Raw genomic sequence first — 24350 nt, forward strand, 5'->3', positions numbered from 1 at the left:
GTGCTCTGCGACAGGAGAGGCCACAACAGTGAGAGGCCCGCGTACCGCCAAAAAAAAAAAAAAAAAAAAAAAAAAGAAGCAGCAGAAGAAAGGGGCAATCTGGTGAAGAGCAACGGATCTGGAGCCAGTCAGACCTAAATCACACTCCTGACGCCACCACTTTCCCTGTGATCCAGAGCAACGTACACTGCCAGGCCTGGGGTGGGGGGTAGGGGGTACGGGATACCTTTATTGTGGAGAGACTGGCAGACACTCCCTGAAGTTGGTGATCACACTGAGCATCGCCAATAAACAGAAGCGATGCAGTGGGAGTACACGTCACTACCTGGGTGCTATTCCTGCCAAAAACTGCTGGAAACAACCAGACAGAATAAGATTACGGGACTTTCTACAAGAAAACAGGTCTGGAAGCTTTAAAAATGTCAATGTCATGACAAAGACTAGGAATATTTTTCTTTATTAAGAAACTAAAGAGATGTGACAATCAAATGTAATTCATGATCCTTGAAGGTATCCTTGTGTGTGTGTGTGGTACTCTCACTGTTGTGGCCTCTCCCGTTGAGGAGCACAGGCTCCAGATGCGCAGGCTCAGCGGCCATGGCTCACGGGCCCAGCCGCTCCGCGGCATGTGGGATCTTCCCGGACCAGGGCATGAACCCGTGTCCCCTGCATTGGCAGGCGGACTTTCAACCACTGCATCATCAGGAAAGCCCGAAGGTATCCTTTTTTAAAAAGCAAAAAAGGACAGTTTGATAACAACTAGGGAAAATTTAAATGTGGTCTATATTATTAAACAACATTATTGTAACAATGTTCCACAGCTTGGTTGGCTGTGTTAATGGTGTGCTGGTTATATAAGAGAATATCTTGTTCTCAAAGATACAGGTTAAGTACTCAGGGATAAAATGGTGATGTCACCAACTTCCTTTAAATGGCTCAGCTAAAAAGAAAAAGTATGTGTGAAGTTGGGGAGAACACAAATGTGGCAAAATATTAACAACTGGTGAATCCTGGTGAAAGATATCAGTTTCTCATTTAATCTTTTTAAAAAATTTTTTTATTGAAATATAGTTGATTTACAATGTTGTTTTAGTTGGAATGGGGGTTTAATTCTGTTTTACTACCATGTATTTTCTTGGCTGCTTTGTGTCTTCGTTGATGCACATGGGCTTTTTCTCTAGTTGCAGCAAGCGGGAGCTACTCTTTGTTACAACGCGTGAGCTTCTCATTGTGGTGGCTTCTCTTGTTGCGGAGCACGGGCTCTAGGCGCGCGGGCTTCAGTAGTTGCAGCACGCAAGCTCAGTAGTTGTGGCTCGCAGGGTCTAGAGCACAGGCTCAGTAGTTGTGGCACACGGGCTTAGTTGCTCTGTGGCATGTGGGATCTTCCCAGACCAGGGCTCGAACCCCTGTCCCCTGCATTGGCAGGTGGATTCTTAACCACTGTGCCACCAAGGAAGTCCCTCGTTTACTTAATTTTTTAACAATTCTGTAGGTTTGGAAATTTTTCAAAGTGTAAAGTTGAGATAGGAAAAACTTTCCAGCCTTCATTTCACCACTTGTAGAATGAGGATAATAAGACACAGCTCAAAGGGCTATAGGGAAAGCTAGAGGAACTAATGTAATATAAAGTTCCCAGCCCAGTCACTGGGCTGGGAACAGAGTACACAATCAACAAATTTTAACTATGTTTTTCATTATGTTTACTGTGGAAATCATTATGCTATTCAGCAAATAGTTCCTCACATGGTGGCAATCACACTTCCCACTTCCTCTGAAGTTAAGCCCTGGCCCTATAACCATTCACTCTGTCCAGTGAAATGGGAGTGGAAATGACAAGTATCACTTCTAGGCAAGAGCTTTAAGAACCACTGCACAATTCGCCGTGTTCCTTTCCCAACGTAAGCACAGACTACAACCGAGCCATCATCAGCCTGGGTCCCCAAGTGACTAGAATAAGAACAACCTCCCCAAACCCCTGACGCAAGCTGGACACACAGTAAGAACAAGAAAATAGATGTTTTCCCTGCATTAAGCCCCTAAGCTTTGGGGGTGGTTTGGTACCACATAGCATAACCTAGCTTATGCTACCTGATATAAGTACATGCAAGATAAAGTGAGAAAAGACCATTAAGCTTTATAAAACATGATTCCACAATAGCTGTATGGAACCCAGAGGCAGGTTACTCGATCTTCACATACCTTAGTTTCCTCATGGATAAAATCAGGATAATTAACAGTACCTAACTCATAAAGCTGATACTAGAATTAGATTAATTACTGAATGTAAAACACTTAGAATGAGGATCAGATAAATACCAGACTTTGAAGGTTGATGTTGGCACAGCCAGAGATTTGATGAGGATGTAAGATCGCCAAGGCAAGAGCCTGGCACACAGGATGCCCTCATTAAGCCAGCCATTCTTATGCAGCTATATAACTATAAAATAGTCTTACAAATAGAAAAGGGAAGACAATGAGGAATTAAACCTTAGCTAGACCAGGAGTCAGGACAGGTCTGCAGGGGGAGCTATCATGCCCCACCATGTATTATTGTCAATTACTCCAAATAGGAAGGTGCTGCCTACTTACCCCGCAGGAGAAGAAAATTATTCTCCCACTTGAAGACAGTCCAGCCAATCACAGACTGTAGCAGCCTAACCAGTGAGAAGTCTTTATACTTTGGACTCCCAGGTTACTCCAATGGATTCTGGTTATTACAGCCCCTAGCAACTCCCGCTTTTACCCTATAAAAGCAAGTTCCCCTTCCTAGTTCTTTGGATTTGCCTATGGTCTGCCATAGTCCTCATATCCTGAGAATTGCAATTCCTCTGGCTATTCCCAAATAAACTCACTTTTGCTGGTAAAATAATTGGCTATTACGGTATATTATTACTAAGGTTGATAACAGTAAGACGGTTAAAAAGGTTACTTTCTAAAATACTAAAAATGGTGAGATTTAAGAGTTTCTTTTTCCATCTGTATACCATTCTAGTATTTTTGTACAATTAGCATATGTTAATATTTCTAATTATAAAAGTAATGCTTTTTAAAAAAAAATGTTGAGTACATATGACGAACATTTCACAAAGCATTTTTGTTGACATCAGCAATGTTCTAATATTTTCTTTCTGTGAAAACAGACTGTATTTTCAAAAAATTTCTTTAATATTTGTTATTTCAGGAAGATTTTTCAGAGAAAGCTGATGCCTTCTACTTGAACTACTGAGTTCTCTTGATTCTTTTTTTTCCTCCTCCTTTAATATAAACAATCAAACTTGAAGATACCAAGCTCTTTCAAAGCCTTTTAAATATGTTTGGAGAAAGGTTAGAAACAGTTTCAAAAGATAGTTTCATGTTTCCCAGTGTGTATAAGTGAACTGCTTTGATTGCTTATACAAGTATCTGAAATGGATCAAGAATCACTGTAGAAAAAAAAAAAAAAAAAAAAAAAGAATCACTGTAGGATGTTTACCCACTGAAGGCATCATCAAATAGTGCCTTGAAATGGATGTTTTCCTTATTTTGGACATTTTAAATAAGAGACGGGGGCAACCTGCATTTGGGAAATAGGTTCATCTGATGTGTTCACTGAATTCCACAGGTGAGCAGGATTCAACCCCCGAGTCCGACTCTGCTGCTTAGCAGCTGCGTGACTGTGAACAGATGAATTCACCCATGAGCCCAGATGCAAATCCCATCTGCCACAGAGGAAGAATGATGCCTGCCCTACCTATCTCCCCAGGCTGCCCCTGCCTAGGGGCCACTTACTGTCATCCAGGGGCATCTTCCTCTGCGGGGCGACGGCACTGGGCTTCAGGTTGTGATAATCCCGGGAGAGCGCAGAGATGAGGCTGGCGTGGTTGATGGAGCGCACAGGCCACTGCTGCTCATTGTCTGGGAGGTTTGGCCATGGAAGCAGCAGGATATTAGAGAGGGCTCGGCACACCAACACCTGAGCCTGGAAGAGACCCCAAGGCGTCCGTCAGAAGTTTACGAGCAACGTGGGCAGCAGAGGGGCTGTGCCTGACACAACCTTCAGTACCTACTGTACACAGTGAGCTCAGGCCTCAGGCTCCTTTCTATAACCTGGGCCTGGGACTTTGGTCCAACTCAGATAATCCAGGGAGAAAAGAGAAACTGAGGCAAAAACACCAAATCTGGGTCTAGCCCATCTCAGGGCCAGCCTCAACAATCACTCTTAGTGCTGGCACTTCCCCTCTAATTCAGTACTTGAAGCATTACAGAGAGAGAAGTCACAGACACTGAATCCAACCTGTCCCTCAGCTGCCGGCTTCTGACACCCTCCGAGAAGCTACTCAGAACAGTGCTGGTAAGAGTCTCTTACAGTCAATGTGCTCTTGGCGTCAAGTCAGAAGCAACACATTCACATCCCAGGTGCTTTTAAGTAACTCCTTTGACTCCCCTATGACCCCACCCCCATTTTGTTGTTTTTAAACTTCTAGCCTGAGCCTCCTGGAGGATTTTAGGAGAATATATTTGTCTGGAGTGTCTCAACCCTAAGAAAACAAACATTTAACAACAAAAGCAGACTGTTTTAAACCAGAAAGAATGCAAAGCGGACTCTCCCAACACCAGCCAAATTGCCAGCTCTCAAAGCACAATCTCCACGCCTCTTGGGAGGAACATTTTATGTGTGAATCAACACACTGACTGTGTTAGGAAGGTCATGACACAGAGCACTGAGGCTGCATTGGTGTCATGCATATAAAAAATCCATCTATGTTGGCACAGCCTGTAAGCTCTAAGTGCAAAAAGAAAGGCTAGACTCTTCTTCCTCAGCTTCCCTGAGCCTGAGCCACATGGCTCTGGGGACCCCAGGGTAGCCCTGAGGCCTCACCTTATCAACCAGCCGCTGGGCAGAGGCATCGGTGATTCTGTTGAATACTTTCTGTACTGCGGGGATGCTGATCAGAAAGACGGGTCGCACAGTGGTGGCCAGTGAGACCAGTAAATGGCATGCAGATAGCAGCAATTTGTCTTGGACCTGGAGAGGGAAGAGGACATGATATGTCAGCTCACGACATCTCCTGTGAGACTGGTATTAGAAGAACTTGGTGAGGCAGCCACGAGCTAAATATGGTTCTTGGATGCCAAATTATACCACCTAGGCTCTGGCTCAAAGAACTTTTCCTATAATGATGCCCAGCAACAAGGCATCCTCTTCCTTGCCACATCCATAGCTCCTGCCCTCAAGCCAGGACCACGCCCCCGCCACCCCCCACCCCCAGTTCCTCCCATTCTCAGTCACTGGCATCTTTGAGCTCAGTCACTTCTCAGCTCAAGAATCTACAATGGCTCCCATCAGCTCTTAAATCACATGGCAAACTCCTTGGCATATCATTCAAACAGCTGGGGATTGTTCATCTCACTCTTCTTGCTCCAATCAAGCCAAGATCTCTCCACCCCACCCCTTTCTGCACTCCATCAATCACACCAGGCTCACCTACTTCCTTCACCTCAACATGCCAATCAAAACCTTGATTCACGTACCATTCTATCCCTTTCAAATTAGCAAAAGAGAAGACTCTTTGATAACAGGACCTAATGCTAGTAAGACTGTGGTGAAAACAACACACCAAAGAGTCAGCGGCACATACAATAATTTAGGGAAAAAAAATTACGTAACTTCCTAAAACCACAAAATATCCCTAACTTTTAACACTATAATCCCACTTATTCTAAGAAAATTACCTAAAAGGACAAAGCTACATTCATGAGTACACACATTTCAGAGTTATTCATTAGAGTGACTTTTTATCAAGCGAAGGCAATGGAAAATACCAGCAATGGGTAGGTAAGTTTTGAAACAACCCCTCACAGGATATCATAACTCATTTACAATTACAAACACAACAAAAATTTACAGAAAACAATACATTGTTTTGTTAATAGTGGTACAGGATGTCATGTATGATTAAAACTACCCCACCCCCCAAAAAAAGAAAGAAAAGAAAAAAAGTATATGCTTTAGAAATATAAATTGGCGGTCTTCTTTGAGGACGACTTAGAATCTATCAAATTTTACATGGATATAACCTTCGACCCAGCAATTACACTTCCAAGAATCTACCCTACAAGGATGTACACACAAGGATCTAATTTCCATCAACAGAAAAATCATTATACACCCCCACTACACAACAGCATTGGTCAATTTGAAAAACTGAACTTGCTTGACACATGTAAAGGTCTCCGAGGCATACTGTTAAGCAAAAGAAGATATCTGAAGATATCTCTCCAACTATCTACAAACTTTTACGTATGCAGTATGTGAAAACAGGAAAAAGTATGAAGGATATACAACAAACTGTTGACAGTGCTTCCCTTGGAAAGGAAAATGTTTTGAAGGTAGGCATTAAAGAGTACCATAATTTTTTAGTTTGTATATTTGAACAGTATTTTACTTTTTGACAATGAGCATGTATTCATGTGGGACTTAGAGAACTGAAAAAAGTTATATTTGAATTTATATGGACTACAACTAAAAAGGAACATAAAATGACACATAGTTCTATCACAGCGGTAAGAATTGGGTCTAATGCTTTGTGGTATTTTAATGCTATAATAAACGGGTATATGAACAGGACAGACGTGGAGTTAGAGAAAAGGTGCAGCCTTTGCTGTTTTAAGACCTTGGTGCTGATCAGGGGTGTGACTGCATCCATGGTGGTGGAAATGAGCGTAACAAACTGCTGCGTATTCTGCCGATGAACCTCGCTGCAGTACTGTGCTAGCCAGTGAGAGTAAGCCTGCAGAGCAGCCAGGGACTGAGCATGCCTGCGAAAGGAGAGAAGACGCGATTTTAAAGGTTATGGTCAAAATATATCATCACTAAACTTGTTTCCACAGGAGGGAAGAATTTCATCCATCACATTTACTATTCTAGGACACGCGTGAAAGTGTGGAAACCATTTACTTGCTCACGTAGTACCTAAAAGTTAAAACCCATCGTCTAAATATTGCCACCATTGCCTGGAACACAGAAGGCAGTTCGTAAATGTCTATCAGATCTCATTCAATCTTTCTGTGACACATATGAGCTCAGCTGAGAGAATGGTAAATAATAAAAACAGAATCAAAGAACTTAAGTGATAATGTGTTGACTTGGGAACTAGTAAAAATTTTATATCCATAGCTACAAATCAGGATGTAGAAAACTATCAGGAATTATAGCTTTATAAATAAGCTTTGATATGAGTCTCTCAAGTTTAAGCTTCCATCATACCATACATGGTACCTGGCTAGAGCCTTGAAGTAGCAAAGACTATGTTTGGTTTCTGCCAATTTTGTACTGTACCATACACACAACAAAATATACATCATAAAAGCTCACAATTCATCAAATATAATAATCAATCTTTTTACAAGTGAGGCAGTTGTCTTAGAGCTTACAAAACACCAGACCTTCTAATAAACCTAAATGGGTTATTTCTCCCTTTTCTGAAAAAATTAGTAAGTAATCTGGGGGTGATACTTTGAGACTCTAAATAAATATACCATTCCCCAACAAACACCCATTGAGGAACCTGCCTAAATCATTCTTACACTGGTGGTTGCAAACTAGTGGTTTTTCGAATTCTTTCTTTTTCTGTTCATTAGCTGTATTCTTCTGTAAAAAACAGCTTTCCCTCCCTGATCTTTTTCTTTCTTTTAAATCATATGGATGCTTTATATTCAATATGTTATAACTCATTATCATCCTCATTCTTTCTTGATCACACTGTCAAGTCTGACCAGGAAAAACCCTTTCAAGCTAGCCCCTATGTCCTTTTCATATGTTCCCAACCTTCCTTACTGACTCAACAAGATTCTCCAGGGTCAACCTGCCCCAGACTTGGAGCATTTCTCCAAGGAACTCTGGTTCCTTTTGATGGAGAATGTATTTTAGAAACCAAGAGCCTGAGTACTAGAGGTAGCATTGCTACTGGAGTGTCACTGCTTCTAGGACCTTTCAGTGGATATAGCTAGGTTATAGGCAGACACTATTTAAAAATCAAACTCAGTATCAACAATCCCAGGGCAAACTGACCTCAAGTGCCTCTAGATACGATGCAAGAAGGACATGTCATCACCTATGCAATATTCTTGCTAAAATGTTTAACCTCAATCAAATACAGAGAAAAACAACTAGACAAATCCAGATTAAGATTTTCTTTAAAAAAAAAAAAATTAGGATCTGGATTTCCAGAAAGTCAGTCTCTCTCTCCACCCCACCCCTCCCAAACACGCACAATTTTGGGAACTGGTCTAGGCTACAGGAGACACACATAATGTGTGATTCATTAGTTAGAACTCAGATCCAAAAAATGTATGTCTATAGATATATATGTAAAAAGGACATTCTTGGGACAATTAGGGAAATGTGAATACGGAATATATATTTATATATACACTTAAAAATAGGAGATGACATTACTGTATCTATGAAAGTTTTTCAGTGTTGATAATGGTATTATGGTTACATAGGAGAATGTTCCTAGGAGATACATGCTGAAGGATATACACGTGATGTGTTGTCTGCAATTTATTTTCACAGTTCACACACAAAAAATGTTATGTGTGTGCACTTGTGTATACAGAGAGAAGCACAAGAAAAGAAAAACAGCAGGGCTTCCCTGATGGCAGAGAGGTTAAGAATCCGCCTGCCAATGCAGGGGACATGGGTTCAAGCCCTGGTCTGGGAAGATCCCACATGCCATAGAGCAACTAAGCCTGTGCGCCACAGCTACTGAGCCTGTGCTCTAGAGCCCACATGCCACAACTACTGAGCCAATGCACCTAAAGATCGTGCTCCGCAACAAGAGAAGCCACAATGAGAAGCCCGGCAGTGCAATGAAGAATAGCTCGCCACAACTAGAGAAAGCCTGTATGCAGCAATGAAGACCCAACGCAGCCAAAAATAAATAAATAAAATTTATTAAAAAAAACCCAGCAAATGTGGCAAAATATTTATCATTGATGAATCTACCTTGGTGTTCATTCTATTTTCCCCTTTTCTATAGATTTGAACTTTTTCAAAATAAGTTAGGTAAGAGAAGGTACTAAGTACTTTAAAGTAAGAAAATATAAATATTGGGAATTTGATATTCATAGTGACAAGGCAGTTATTTTTTATTTTATCTTTAGGATCCATTGATGAAAAAGTAAGTACCAAAAGTAAGGAGGAAGACATCAAAGTGCGTTTTGGGGAGGGGTGGGGTGGGGGTTCCTAAGAATTTCCATCAATCTGTCAAACTTACAGAGCTCCTTAAGGCTGAAGGGAGGGGCTCTAAAACTTCCTGAAATTGTGTTCAAGGCGCTGTGTTTATGAGCAAATTAGCATCTTTCTTGGGAGAAGCTTTCTCTAAATCCTCAAAAAGGAAAGCAATATTTAAAAAAAAAATTTTTTAACTACCACAGTAAATAAGACTCTCTATTATTTATCTAATTTGAAGCTCAAGAATGCTCTAGAACAGGGGTCAGAGACTTTTTCTGCAAAAACCAGAGTATAAATATTTCAGGTTTTATAGGCCATCCACTCTTGTTCAGAACTATTCAACTCTGCCACTGTAGTGCAAAAGCAGCTCATAGATAACACATAAATGAATGGGCATGGCTGTGTTCCAATAAAACTATTTACATAAGCTGGCAGTGGACTGGATTTGGCACAGGCCATAGCTTGCCAACTCCTGCTCTAGTCTAGAGCAAGCCTTCTGGGCAGTGTGATCTCTGGGATATGGCCCCATCTCCAGTCCCCGTTTCTCTATCCCTTCCATATGTCACTTTCCTAATGGCTTTTCACTGCCTGTAAAATTTCTCAAAGTGTGGTCCCTGGATGCCCTGCTTTCAAAATCACTTGAGGTTCTTGTTTAATATGCAAATCCCCAAGGCTTATGCCATCCTGCTACAATCAGAATCTCTGAGGGAATATGTTTCCCAAGCAATTCTCCTGTACCCTGCAGTTTCAGTCACTGGTCTACAGGGTAAGAGTCACGGCATTCAAGGGGAAACACTTAGCCCTAACATGCCTATCCAGCCCTGCCTCCCTCCACACCAACTGCTCACCATGTCCCTAACTGTGTGACTCTGGAACACTTCTGTGGCTTGGCTTGTGCTGTTCTTTCCTCCTGAAATGCCTACTCCATATACCTTCTGCTGCCAGCTCTCATCTGCCCGATGAATTCCATTCACTCCAACCACCCCGGCCCCGAGATATCATCAAACAATCTTTCTCTTTCTAGGTTTGGAGGTGGAAGTTTTTCATCTTTTCATGGCAGCCACTACAGTCCCTTTTTATCTGTAAAATCATTTGGGGCCAGACAACAAAGTCTTTCTGAGAATACATGAACATCTAACTATACTTACACATCAATGAGATCAGGCTTCAATACTGATGGCACGGCAGTCTCAATGTTGTACAATTTTATCTGAGATCCATACAAAGTGACTTTGACCAGCCTGTTGGCAAAGAAGAATATAAGAAAAAACATTCAGCTTATGGACTAAAATAGACAAAATGGACTAGGTACCAAGGTCTCGAGGACAGACTTTTTTTCAATCAAAAAGAATCCAGACCAGGTCTTCAATTTTATCCCAAAGACATAATCTGAGATGTGCATAAAGATTTACATACTAAGATACCAACTAAAGCATTACTTACACTGAAAACAATATAAATATGCAACACAGAGAACATAATGTAACAATATATACAATAAAAATGATTAGGATGGAAATTTTTATGCTATGAGTATTTTACCACAATAAAAAAAAATTAGAAAAAAAGTGAAGGTTTCAGGCGGATAGGTATATGATAAAGAAAATACAGCAAAATGTTCACTGTAGAATCTATGGGTATTTCCTACACAATTTTTTAACTTTCTGAAGAGTTGAAATGGGGTGGGGAGGAGGGAGGCCACAAAAGTTTCTAAAACAGATTAAGGTATTTTTAACTTCAAGCACAATTCTTTGAGAAGCAAGTTACTGAGGCCACTGGTTGCCCAAGGGCTCACTATATATCAGTACAAACGAACATTAAATACAATAACTAATAGCCAGCTCTAGTGGGAAATGGGAAATGAGTATTTCATTAGAGACAGACATTCCTTTCTGAGTAAACATAAACAAACAAACCAAAAAAACTCGAGACCTGGCTCGGTTCTCTCTGTGCTTACTCTGTAAGGAAACCTGGGAGCAAGTCTGAGGGGGACGCCAGGGAAGACAGTGCATGTTTCTCTCCCCCAATCCAACAGTGCGGAGGGTCTCAAACTTCACTGAGCATAAGAATCAACTGGGGGGCTTCCCTGGTGGCGTAGTGGTTGAGAGTCCACCTGCCAATGCAGGGGACAGAGGTTCGTGCCCTGGTCCGGGAAGATCCCACATGCCGCGGAGCAGCTGGGCCCATGATCGATGGCCACTGAGCCTGCGCGTCCGGAGCCTGTGCTCCGCAGCGGGAGAGGCCACAACAGTGAGAGGCCCGCGTACCACAAAAAAAAAAAAAAAAAAAAAAAAAAAAAAATCAACTGGGGAACTAATTACAAATGCAGCTCGCTGGTGCTGCCCCACAGATTGACTCTGTAGCATTGAGAGGGGTCTGGAAATGTGCGTCTTTGAAAAGCAGCCAGGGACTCTGATGCATGTGGACCATACTCTGAAAAATGCTCCTCTCTGATGGCGGAGAGAAATGAGGACTTTGTTACAAAACCACAAGCTTGAGCCACAAGTTATTCAGGGTTGGGGAGCAGTCAGAAAGACGTATTTCCAGTCAAAGGAAATAAGGGTAAAAGAGCCAAGCGTTCTCAATCTGAAGTCCTAGGAAGCAGGGTGTGGTGGTGGCAATAACTAGGCATCAAATCAGTCACCATCAATAAGTAAGACGCCAATGCGCAGCCAGTATTTAAATTCTTTAAGCTGCCCCATATTTTTTACATTCATACAGTAAGTGTACAGTTCAGTGGTATTAAATATATTCACAACGTGCTATCACCCCCACCATCCATCTCCATTAGGCTCTCATCTTATAAAACTGCACCTCAGTACCCATTAAATAATAACTCTCCATACCCCTCCCACCCTGGCAACCAGCCTTCTACTTTCTGTTGCTATGATTTTGACTACTCTAAGCACCTCATATAAGTGAAATCATACCACATGTGACTTTACATTCTGTTTCTTCATCCAACAGCATTCTTTAACATTGTTCTACATTAAAAATGAATATCTTTTAATATTTCTATGTTTAGCAATCTTAATATTAGGTTTGTTTTATGTAACCTATAAGTGAAAACACTGCTAATCACAGGGGCTATTAAGATCACGTAGCCATAACAAGGAGGCTTCTCTCACACTTTATTCTAAATGAAGACAAAACAGCAAAGTATTTTTATGTACTGAGCCTGAAAACCTAAGCAGTGCAGAAAGATGTATATATAAGGACCTATAAAATAGCAATCAAGGATCTCTGAACAGTCATCTCACTATGAAGTTGAAATGACTGATGGATATAATATATTGCTTAAGTTTAAATTAAACATAGATTTCAGACAGAAGGACATGTTCTATTCCTACTAACCATCAGCAGAAACAGGACTAGTGCAGGAAAAAGAGGAAAAAGAACTTCAAGTAGAAGTTCTGTGGTTTGGAAAGAGCACAGTATTTGGGCTCAGGAAACTGGTTAAAGTACCTGTGCTCCCACTCATGAACTCTGTGACCTGAGGTAAGGCACTCACGCTCTCTGGGCCAGAGTTTACTCAGATAAAATGATAATACCTGTCCCTCAAAGTATAGAATGAAAGAAAATGTACAAAATTACTTCTGAAAATTTCCTACTACTGTACGCTTTTATTATTAATATTAATCTAGCTTTTCAAGATTTATTTAAAATTCTTAGTTATCGCTGCTTTTAAGCTAAGAGTAACAGGTAAAGAAAAATCTGGCATGCAAGTAATTAGGCTTGAGCCCCAGCTACCCCTCATGTGTTACCAACGATACAGCTACTGGGTAAATGAAAGCACCAGGTGTCTCTCAACTTTCAGCTGGACCCACACCCACCCAGTTTTGATCGAATCAACTCACTGGTTACCTTGAAATGATCTGAAAACCTCCTGTCACTTTTATTTTAAGCATATGACTTTTTAAATGTATGAGTTCATGAGAATGGAGGGGGCAGACTAGGTAGTAGGAAATGGTCTTCAACAAATGCAGCCGTAAACCCTGTGGAGGACCCTCGAGGAAGAAGTAGTAAAAGGAGCTTGGTGGTGGGAAGGCTGGGATCCACCCCTCAGGTCAGGCTTGGAGGCTGCCCAGCTTCAAATCCTCAGGACCCTAAGAGAACTGGAAAAACCAGTCCCATTCTAAAAGGACCAGAAAAGGTCCCACCTCTGGCATCTGGCTGCCTACTCGGATAGTGCCTACTGCCTACTTGTTTGTCCTCTTATTAATCGGCTTTCTTCATGTCTCTTTATGACCTCACCTGGTTTCTTCTGAGGTTACTCCTGTCTTTAAATATAAGATCTTCTACGAAATATCAGCTTAATTTTACTGTTTGCTATATACTAGGCCCTGTGCTCAGTGCCTTACCTCATGTAATTCTCACAATAAACCTACAGGATACTATGTCCACTCCATTTTACAGATGAGGGACCTGAAGTTCAGAGAGGGTCAGTGACTGCTCCACACTCCCCTGTATGTGGCAGAGCCTCAATTCACCTGATGCCAGAGCAGAGCTGCCTGGCAACAGCTGTTCCTCACACAAGCAGGTAAGCTGAGCTCCATGCTGTAACTGCCCACCCACCTCTCCACCACCGTGAGGGCGTCGCTGAAGCGCACGGCGAACACGTCCCCGATGAAGTACTCGGCTAGGCGGCCCACAGCCTGTAGGAGGGAGCTCAGGTCTCGCAGGGAACAGTGCAGCCGCCGGCAGTCGTTCTCTGCTGTGATGTTCAACCTGTGTCCTGGAACACAACACTTCAGATGGTTTTTCAACAGGAAGAACATGCTTTAATTACCGATACAGATAACTGCTCATCCAGGCAACGTACATTCAGCAAAACCAATTTTTGAAACATAGCAACCCACAGGCTGCTTCCCAGTACCAAGCAGGGACGGGGCAGGCTCCACCTACAGCCAGACCCACATGCACCCCGAGGCCAGAGGGAGAAACAGAGACAACAGATAGCCTGGGCCGTGCTCACATGGACCGATCTGATCCATGACTGGATTCTTCCTGAACCTGTGAGGAATGACACCGCCAATTTTACATACAAGGAAACACACCCAGGGGGGCCCAGTAACTTGCCTAACATGAGTCGTATTTCCAGGGCAGAGCTAGACTCTTAAGCTAAGCCTATGCGACTCTGCGGGCTTTCTGCAAATGGCCCTGGTACAGAATGGAGTCTCCATGGGCTGACAGGGTTCAAAGAACCAGGTGCACTCAGCACTCCACCCCAGGTTCGCAGCTAGCACCGTATGGACCAAAGGCACAGGACTTGGGATTCAGAAGACACAGGTTCCCTGTCACGTGCAAGCTCTGTGCCTCAGAGAGCCCTCTAAGTCTCAGTTTCTTCATCTTTAAAATGGAAACAAGCACTACTATCTAATTCACTACAGTAAGGGCTGAATTAGAACGTGTAAAAACCCTATAAACTATAAAACATTATTCAGCGTTTTTAATTAATAATGAATAACAAAGAGCTAGTGATTTTCTAAGGCCTGAAACTTTCCTTCAACATTTCTTCAAGTTGAGCAAGAAGGAAACAAAGATGAAGGACAACAACATCCTCAATTCAGCCACCTCCTGGCCCTTTGGACCCCTCTCCCCACACAGGTCTACAAAATATATTAATTATTGCCAAGCCAGAGAAAGCGCTCTCCATCTGACCAAGTCCTCCTCCTGCATCCAGGAGGGAGGGAGGGAGGGGCAGTAACAGTTAAGATCACTGCCATAGGGCACCTGCAATCCATCCACTCCCTAAATACTTTTCAAACCTTCTGCCACTGCCACTTCAGGATTTTACTCTGCTGGGGGCAGGAACCTCCCCCCATGGCACTCGCTCCACGGCATCTTCCTAGAACCCAGATCTAAGCACAAAGCTCCCAGCAGGCAAGGTGCCAAACCCTTCTGGGGCACCCTCTGGCCAAAAGGGAAAATCCCAACTTCCCCAGCTTCAGCTGAGGTCTCTGTGACTTCACCTCCTCCTCCAATCCCACTCTATCACCTGGACCCACTGATGACCCCTAGTGCCTCGTCTCTGCACCTCTGCACAAGCTGGGGTCTCTGCCTGGATTCCCCACATCACCCTCTGGCCACACACACCTCACGGCCCTCATATAGCCTGCAGGCTCACCTAAGTATCATCTGTCCTAGAAAGCCTTCCCTCCCCGCTCCCCCAACAGAGGCAACTCACTTCCCCTCCTACATCCCCCCAGGGCACTCTGTGCACCTAAGGAGATAAACTACTGATTTATAAGTCTGTCTCCTCACTGACTGTGAACTCTTTCATGGTGAGGGGCTCTGCCGAGCAGCCAGCACGGCACCTGGTACAGAATGAGTGACCACAGATGTACGACTGAATTTGATATACAGAACAGAGAGCTAACTAGAGCAGGAGAGAGAGTCCTGGGGGCCTGAATTTTCTCATACTGCCCTTGGGAGCATTAACTTTACTATGTAAACGTGAATATGGATAAGCGACACCGATGGAGAAGAAAAAGGAAGGATGACACCTAAGAGACTGGGGGTGAAGCAGCAAGTTCGATGCCTCAGCTCCTACACTGACTTCCAAGTGCTGAGGATGGAAGAGAGCCTGTGACAGCCCCAAAGGAAGGACAGGAGCCTGGAAAAGGGGACACTGTGACCAGGGTGTTGTTACAGTAGGTCACACCCCAAGGAGCAGAAGAACAAAAGGAAGGGGCAACTCGAGGAGAGGGCCAGTGACAAAGCCGGCCCTGACCTGCTCGATCACCTGTCCACTTGCAACACTCCCCGTAGAGAGCAGAGCCTCGGTGCAGAAACACCGAGTGGGCTTCCCAGCCTCAGGCAGCCCTGCCAAGGCCGCTGGGTGCGCGTCTAAGGAGGGTGGGCCGGCTCCTCTAGTCAGAGCACGAGGGTGAGCGTCCCACACCGCCAGCTAGAGGAGCCCACAGAACACACAGAACCAAGAAGTGGTTCTGGTCGTGCCTGGTCACATGAGAGGGAAAAATGCCTCTCTCCTCTCCTCTCCCAGTTAACAAAAGTGCCACAGTTACACACCTTCTGAATGTCAAGGATGTTCAGGGTTACTGCTATGCAACCGAAGCCCAGAGTAAACGAAAACCTGTTGTTCCACCTATATGCAACCAAGCCTTAGGGCTCTGTGGGAAATAAACCCTTAAGAAAAACATCCTGGAACGGGATGTGGTGGTAGTACAGGCTTCAAAAGAGATGAGGCCAGCTCTTCTTTCAGAGAGCAACGTGGACAAGTTTCGAATCCGCATCAATGGCCCCTCACTCTCCCTGCACGCACCCATCCTCATCTTCCACCCCATCTCCCACCGAGCTCTACCCTGACGAGTCGGTTTCAACTTATTCACTGTACTAAATACCAAGAACTAGGTACCCCTTAGGTACAACCTAAGAACTAGGTTCTTAAATACTTTAAGCATGAAGGAAAACATTCTGTGTTTCTCTTTTAAAAACCAAACCAGGGCTTCCCTGGTGGCGCAGTGGTTGAGAGTCCGCCTGCCGATGCAGGGGACGCGGGCTCGTGCCCCGGTCCGGGAGGATCCCACATGCCGCGGAGCGGCCGGGCCCATGGGCCATGGCCGCTGAGCCTGCGCATCTGGAGCCTGTGCTCCACGACAGGAGAGGCCACAGCGGGGAGAGGCCCGCGTACTACAAAAACAAAACAAAACAAAAAAACCAAACCAAAACACCACCCTAAATCATGTTTCCCTAGTAGATGGTCATGAGACAATTTAAAAGTCATGGTGGCAGGCCTGCCCCTCTTCCCCTTTGGCCCCTGCATCCACGCATACATCTGAAGCATGGCCTTCCCCCAGCCTTGCCCCTCCAGCCTGTTCCTGGACACCTCAACTGAATACTAGAGAGCCCAATGCCTCTTGAGGGAGTCTTCCATCTTTGGACAGCTTGGTCAAAAATACAGGGGTCTCCCTATAATTGCTCCTTATTACCCCTGGTCCCGCCCTTTGAGGGGAGAAAAACAAGCCTAAGCCTGCTGACACATGACAGTCTTGGGGAGATATGGAGAGAGGGGTCACACTTGCCAGCCTCCTCCTGGATGAAATACACCCCAGGGCCCCTTCCATTTTCTGTGTCACCCTCCCTCGAGAATCCTTGCCATCCTGATTACTCCCCTCTAAACCTACCCTAATTTGTCTGACAAAAAGCAGTACCTAGAATGAAAAACAGCTCGCAACTGCTATGTGTGTCTTAAACTATTAGTTTGAACCATATGAAATTGCTGACATTTGACCGTTTCTGACCTAACAAAACTGCAATTGCATATAATTCAACTTAATACATATGTGCCATCCAAGGTTCATATTAATCAAAATGGCAGTTGGCTCTTCCCTGCTCCGTCTGCAAGGCAGACAAACATACAGGCAGTAAGTACCTAAGTACCCTAAATCAGTCTCCAGCCCCTGCCCCCCAGCCTGGAAACCACATACTACCACCACCACCAAAAAATCATGCAAGGTACCACACCTCAACCTGAGGGGGAGGCTAGAGTTCCCACTGTGAAAAGCTGTTCAGATCAACCCACATTTTCTTCTATTTGGCTAAGGCTTAGTTCCCTCCCTCCTCCAGTCAGCAGCATGGAACATCCGCAAAGTGGAGCCTGCAGGGGAGAACACTGCTAGGTACAGGTTTCAGAGACAGAAAATATCATGGCCACGCTGAAGTCCCTTACAGAAAGCAAGTCACCCTGCAGCTGTCTAGATGTACCTAAGCCACATCCAAAGAACAGCTCACTGGCAAATCACTGCCCTGGAAAGACACATCTTAATGTTAAATATAATTTGGTCTGTCTTTCTTTTTTTTGAGGGGGGGAGGGAGGCTGGGAGATAAAGGTATAAAAATTAGCATTTAAGATATTCCACTGAGAGAACAAAAAAGTCATAAACGAACCTAAGCAGAACAAAGAATTTAAGTCCAAAAATCTATATATTGTAGCTGGAGCAATCTCTTAGGCAGGGAAGTTTGCACAGCTAAACAGAAAAATTAACAGGGCTGCTTAGAGCAGAAATATTGCCCCAATGAGGGAAGATCTCAGTGAAGAGTAGCAGAAGCCAATCACCTACAAAATGGATACCTGAGGGCCACATAAGGACACAAATGCAACACTAGGGGCACAACAGGGCTTTGAGGATTTCTCAAACCACAAAAGGAACAGACAAACCGCGAGGGCAAAGGATGACTCCCAGGGGTAAGGGAGGCACAGTGACTGATGTACCTACCACAGGGACAGCATGTTTTGCCTTGGACGTTACTGAGGAAGTGTAAGCAGGAGGATCAGCAGAGCAGAGTAAAGAGTAAGACTCCCATCTCACAGGCTCTGGAATTCAGGCCGCGAGAAGGTCAGTGCAAATGAAAGGAATGGGCCATAACCCATCAGGGGAAAGAGAACGTAGTTTCTGGTAAGAGGCAGTAAGGCTGACTAATATAGCATGGAGGTTATATGAAGGGTAAATGACCATGGGAACCAAGGAACAAAACGTACTCAGAGTTTCCATTTTTTAATAGCCTTTGCATTGGAAACTTGGCTTTTGCTTTGTCATGGATTAGAGAGCTCATTTTAAAACAGGAAATAAGGATTTCTCTGGCCTGAGAGGTTCTGCCACTGGAGTATATGCACCAATGATCAGTGCTAGGGATGAGGTTTAGAAATGACCTGGAAGAGCCAAGTGCACTGTGAAATTGCCAGTAAATGGGCGGCAATGAGAGCAGGCATACGATATTTCATTTAGGGAAAAATCATTCAGATTATCCTTCTCAGATAAGAAGCTCTAAATTATCAATTATGTCTCAGAAAAAGGACTTAGGAATCACTGCAGATTTTCACCTGAAGACCGACTCAATGTAATGTAAAAAAAGTCAGCTACTAACACTGACTTTAGAGGTCAATTTTGGGGGAAAGGAATACACGCTCAACTTTTTTTTTTTTTTTTTTTTTTTAAGATCAAGAATGTCTTTAGGGTCCTTAGTATATTTTAATTTGAATAGTGGCCCTGAGGGAGAGATCACCACAGTACAATTTTCCCCAAGAATGGATTCTGGAAACATCTGTAGCATTCATACACAGTCAAATGTCCATTAATGCTGACAGCATTTTACAGGCGCATTTGCTTTGAAAAGTGGTCTTTTTCAAGTTCTGCATAAGCTGTTCTTACCCTATCTACACAATCAGGGCCTAAAGCTGGGGCATGCCAAGTCCCATCAACCTCCTGGGGCCCAGTGGATTATTTAGAAGCTAGTATAGTCATGGAAACAAGCTGTCACAGGCCACCAAGAAGGGCAGCCTCAGAAAGAGCCTCCCGGGGAGGCTCTGCCACAAATAACAAGCTCATCCAGGCAATGGGCTACACCCTGGACAGCTCTGTGCCAGGCTGAAACAAGAGTTACACAAGAGAGGGGAGCCCGGCCAGGGCCAGGCGTAACTCCTGTAAGGAAAACTGTGAGGAAGAGCAGTGTGAAATGACGTACGTGTGTGTGTGTGTGTATGTGAGAGAGAGAGAGAGAGAGAGAAATGACGAGAGTGTGTGAGTGTGTGTGTGTTTTCAGCTGGCAGAATGAATGTCAGATTTTGGTTAATTCAACTTTTTATCATTCCCTACTATACCATCTTGGTACTAGCACCAACAAGCCACGTGACCTTGGGTAAACTAACATCTCTGAACATTAATTTCCTCTTCTGTAAAACAGGAGAACTATTATTAGTACTTACACCTCACAGGTCAGTTGAGAAAATTAAGTAACATAAGCAAATAACATGGTGCTTGGCATGCAATGTGTGTTCTATAAATAGAAGCTATTATTTTATCATTATTATTAACAAAATAACCAAAAAATGCTACCCCTAAACCCCAAGCTGGTGAAACCTGCCAACAGCAGGCCAAAATCTTTCCAACTGGCTACAGTCAGGGCTGTTGACACAGGAGAGCTAACAATCCCCCAGGGTGAGCTCTACCAGTCCACCTGCTGCAGAGTTGCTCCCATGTCCTCCTGATTCTAAAAGCCAGAGAAGAACGAACCCGTCGCAGGAAAGTCCAAGGCCATATTTTTCTAGCGTACTAGCTGGTTTAAGGACACAGAGAAATATTCTAATCACTGGAGTTTTTCAAAAGTCCTACCTTTTTGCTCCAAACCAGCTTCCTTTCTCTCACTGAGACGCCTCTTTGGAATATGCGGTCACAGCCTCACCTCTTACCTCCCCCAAAGCTCCTTTTTAATCATGATTTTTTGTTTTTTAAAAAATTTTCCCTGTTTAGAAATGGAGAGAGAGGGAGCAGTAGGGAGGGGGCAGTGGAGAAAGCATGTTCTGACAACACAGAAGGCAGTAATTAAATATCAGTCCAATTTTTTCTGAACATTAAATTAGAAAATAAAAGCCAGTTTACCTGACACTGAAGTAACTATAAACTGCTGTAACCCCAGATAAACTTCTAAATTGTCCTGAAGAACTGGAAACTGAAAACAAAGAAACAAAGATTTAAAAACTAAAAAACAAAAAAAAAACCCACCATAAATGCGAATTGTAACAGCATTTCAACAATGAAAGAAGTACCTATGGTGGGGAGGAACAGGATAAAAAACTTTTCTCTGGGAAGCTTTATATGCAGCCAAAAAGAGGTGGCACCCTTCAGCACCTCCCACCCCCAACAATTTCTACAATTGAAACTACCAGTTAATATTTGGAATAAGAAAGAAAATAACATACCAGTTTGATACCTTTTCGAAACAAAGCACTGGATGCTGGGTATGATTATTATGACTATTATGTTCTTAAAAGAGGACATCAAGCCCCCAAATGATCTACACCTTCTAGAGCTCTGAGACAGGGCCCACCTCCCTTCAAGTCCAAGGAAAACCCTGCCTTTGAAAGAAATAGCAGCTATGCCTTATTAAAGTGCATGGCAGAGTGAAAAGACAGCCAAATCATTTGGAGTCAGTTTGCTTTACTCCTTTAGCAGACAGGACCTTCACAGCCAGAGCTCTACCTTTTCTTTCTAAAGCTGCTAACTCACCATTAAGATAAAATTAAGACGTTAATACGACAGGTCCCAAAGAAAGGCAGATGGCAAAATAAAATGGCACTCTCCATAAGAGAATACAAGATTTAGCTGGGCTGTGCAATGCAAAGCTGACCCCAATAAATTATCTTGCCTCTAGAGGAGAGATGGACTTAATGAAATCTCCTCAAATAACAAACACCACTTAGTAAATGAAATCAGTCCTTATGACTAAGGATTCTAGCACATAAACACAGGCAGAGAGTACCCAGCAAATAATTTGTCAAGAGTGAGCTTTATAAAGGCTAACTTTTCAACGATGTAATTTTTATAAATATATCTTCCACTTGGCTTAGCCACTTCTGAGCTACTGATGAAAGCATTAGTAAAATTCATATTACACCCAAGAGTTTAGGAAAGAAAAACAGAGCTTCCAAAAGTTGATTTTTAAATATCTGGGGGAAATGCTAACATTTTTAAATTTATGGGTCGGTTATGGTAATTATTATTCTGTTTAAAATATATACTTTATAATGCTGGTGAGCAAAAAAGCCTTACTACTCATGCTATATGCAGGGAAATAATTAGGCTCTTTGTTCCCCTCCAAGTGGTGAGTTACCAGTGTTGAGAAGGCGTGTGTGGGAAGGAGCTCCATCACTTTGGCCACTACCTCCAAGCTCTGGCGTAAGTACCGCTGCCACTCTGTCTGCTGCTGTGGGGCAAACACAGAAGGATCAGCTCTCCCAGACAGGCAGAGTCTCGTTGTTTTCCCTGCCAACCTGTCCTCAACCTCAAGTCCACTCTCAGACATAAATATGTGAAGAAATAGCAAATGATGGAACCAGGTTATTTGGTACTTTAAAAAGGCTAAGCTAAAAAATTTTTTTAATCCAATGAATTAATTTCACAAGAAGCTATTTCCTCAAAAAGCAAATGATCCACAAAGAATGACCTACTTTTCTCCCTATTGTCATAGGAATAAGATATTTTTTAAAAGCCACCTGTGAAATGCTCAAGTCCCCTTTACTTCAACCCAGCTATAGGAATTGGTTCATTACCTTCTGAGACAGCCCGTTACTAAGCACGTATAAGTATAACCAACCACACCAGTGCCAGGCAAAGTATGGTTCTCAGACAGGCAGAATCAGCATCCCCTGGTGGTTTGTCAGAAATGCAAGCTCTGTGCCCCTACCCTAGACCTCCTGAATCAAAGTCTATTTAACAAGCTGTCCCAGCGATTCTTATCCAGGCTAAAATATGAGATGCACTGGCCTATATCAAACAGGTAATGGGAAGTGAAGCTATAATTTACCAGGCCTTTACTATCCACCAGGCATGTGGTCAGTACATCCATGTGTGCTACCCTCACATGTAACTGTCAACACAGGTCAGTTCAGATATATCCTTCCCCTTTTGGGAGATGAGGGAAAGAAGCTCAGAGAAATTCAGTGACCAGACCTCTACCTCCTTCCCATCCAGGGTTGCAGAGATTCAAAGCCAGGCCATCTGATTCCAAGTACAAGGCTATTTTGAACCCAAATATGGCTTCCCTCAAGGTCTTGACCACACCACAGTGGCTGTTATTTTGAGAGTCAAACCAGTGACCTGAAATTTTTTAAATGCATGGTGCTTAAGAAAAAGGAACACCAGAGTTGTGTCCTTAAAGACATTTTCCTTACAAACGCTGGGCACACCAGCATCATTAAATTTAAGATTGATTTTAAGAGATATCAATTTATAATATATATATAGTCAAAAGAGATATCCTTTCATTCTAGCCTTATCATTTAAGTATCTCTTTAACTATTTCAACCAGCATCCAGCTAGCTTTTATTTGTTGCCCAGAGTGTGGGTGCAAAGCAGGGGAAACAGGAGGTAGATGCAGAGTTCTTACTAAACCACTTTTCACTGTACATATGGTTTCTCTACTTACCTCTCTAGTCCATATAGGTAAATGCCTGTAAAACTTTTTTTTTTTTTTTTTTTTTTACAGTTAATGAACCCAAAGAGACCAGTCGGATACAAATTTCAAATGCATAACTCAAACCATAAGGTCACTCTGGCTTAAAAATAATCTCCACAGCAAAGGGTCACGGGTTCCAAGGCTCCATTTCAATTCATACCACGGCATGACAATGATTAAGGTCAATCAGGATGTGCTGCTTACATCGTCATCCAGTGTCTCGTCATCCAACTCCTCCAACTGGGCCTGGTTGTATCTGAACTGGATTCGATTCAACACCTCCGTGAGCAAGAGAACTAGGGCGTCTTCGTACCTATGTGGCAGGGAGAAATTCAACATCAGATGAAAGGAGGCTTTTAGCCTAGGATTTCAAAAAGGTCTCCTGTACTGTGAAGGGAATGGTGTCTGTGTTGGATCACCATACACAACAAGAATCTAAACTAAACTTAGTTTATGGTTTTGCAAGTGCTATGTGAGAGTGGAACAGTAGCAGGGGTGTTTATTTATTTAACTATGTTCCAGGCATAGACATACTGGATTGAACCTTCTTGATGGATTGAACCTTTTGTCATTATATAATGTCCTTCTCTGCCTGAGGTAGCAATTTTTGCCTTAAAGTTTGTTTTGTCTGATATTAGTATAGCTACCCTTGCTCTCTTTTGGTTACTGTTTGCATGGAATATCTTTTTCTATCTTTTTACTTTAAACCTATTCTTGTCTAAAATTCAAGTGAGTGTCTTGAACAACATGTAGTTGGATCATGTTTTTTAATCCATTTTGCCAATCTTTGCTTTTTAACTGGAGAAGTTAATCCTTTACATTTAATGTAATTACCGATAAGGAAAGACTTACTTCTGCCATTCTGCCATTTGTTTTCTCTATGTTGTATCTTTTCTTCCTCAATTCCTCCCACTACTGCCTCCTTTTGTGTTAAATAGATATTTTCTAGTGTGCTATTTTAATTCTCTTGCCATTTCTTTTACCATATATTTTTAAAGTTTTTTTTCCTCAGTGGTTGCCCTGAGAATTGTAAGTACTATATATAAATATCTATTAATTCAATGATTCAGTCCTTTTAACAACTGTGACAGGTAGGTGGTATTATTGGTACTTTTCTGATGAGGAAACTACAGTTAACAGAAGCTAAATAAACTGCCCA

The 24350-nt window shown here is 42.9% G+C and overlaps 1 protein-coding gene across 2 annotated transcripts in view; it reads right to left on the bottom strand.

Moving 5' to 3' along the window:
• Positions 1 to 24350, bottom strand: part of XPO6 (exportin 6) — a 110129-nt gene that overhangs the window by 11478 nt on the left and 74301 nt on the right. The window contains exons 10-17 of one of the 2 annotated variants that reach the window (XM_059038164.2): positions 23396 to 23504; positions 21848 to 21937; positions 20617 to 20686; positions 13793 to 13952; positions 10366 to 10458; positions 6654 to 6798; positions 4859 to 5005; positions 3769 to 3958 (exon numbers count right to left, since the gene is read on the bottom strand). In XM_059038164.2, coding sequence (XP_058894147.1) covers positions 3769 to 3958; positions 4859 to 5005; positions 6654 to 6798; positions 10366 to 10458; positions 13793 to 13952; positions 20617 to 20686; positions 21848 to 21937; positions 23396 to 23504 — 1004 coding nt within the window. Of the gene's footprint in view, positions 1 to 3768; positions 3959 to 4858; positions 5006 to 6653; positions 6799 to 10365; positions 10459 to 13792; positions 13953 to 20616; positions 20687 to 21847; positions 21941 to 23395; positions 23505 to 24350 lie in introns of both variants that reach the window. The other variant, XM_059038163.2, reaches the window with a different exon arrangement.

Source organism: Kogia breviceps, chromosome 14 (genome assembly GCF_026419965.1).
Source record: "Kogia breviceps isolate mKogBre1 chromosome 14, mKogBre1 haplotype 1, whole genome shotgun sequence".
Classification (NCBI taxonomy): Eukaryota; Metazoa; Chordata; class Mammalia; order Artiodactyla; family Physeteridae; genus Kogia; species Kogia breviceps.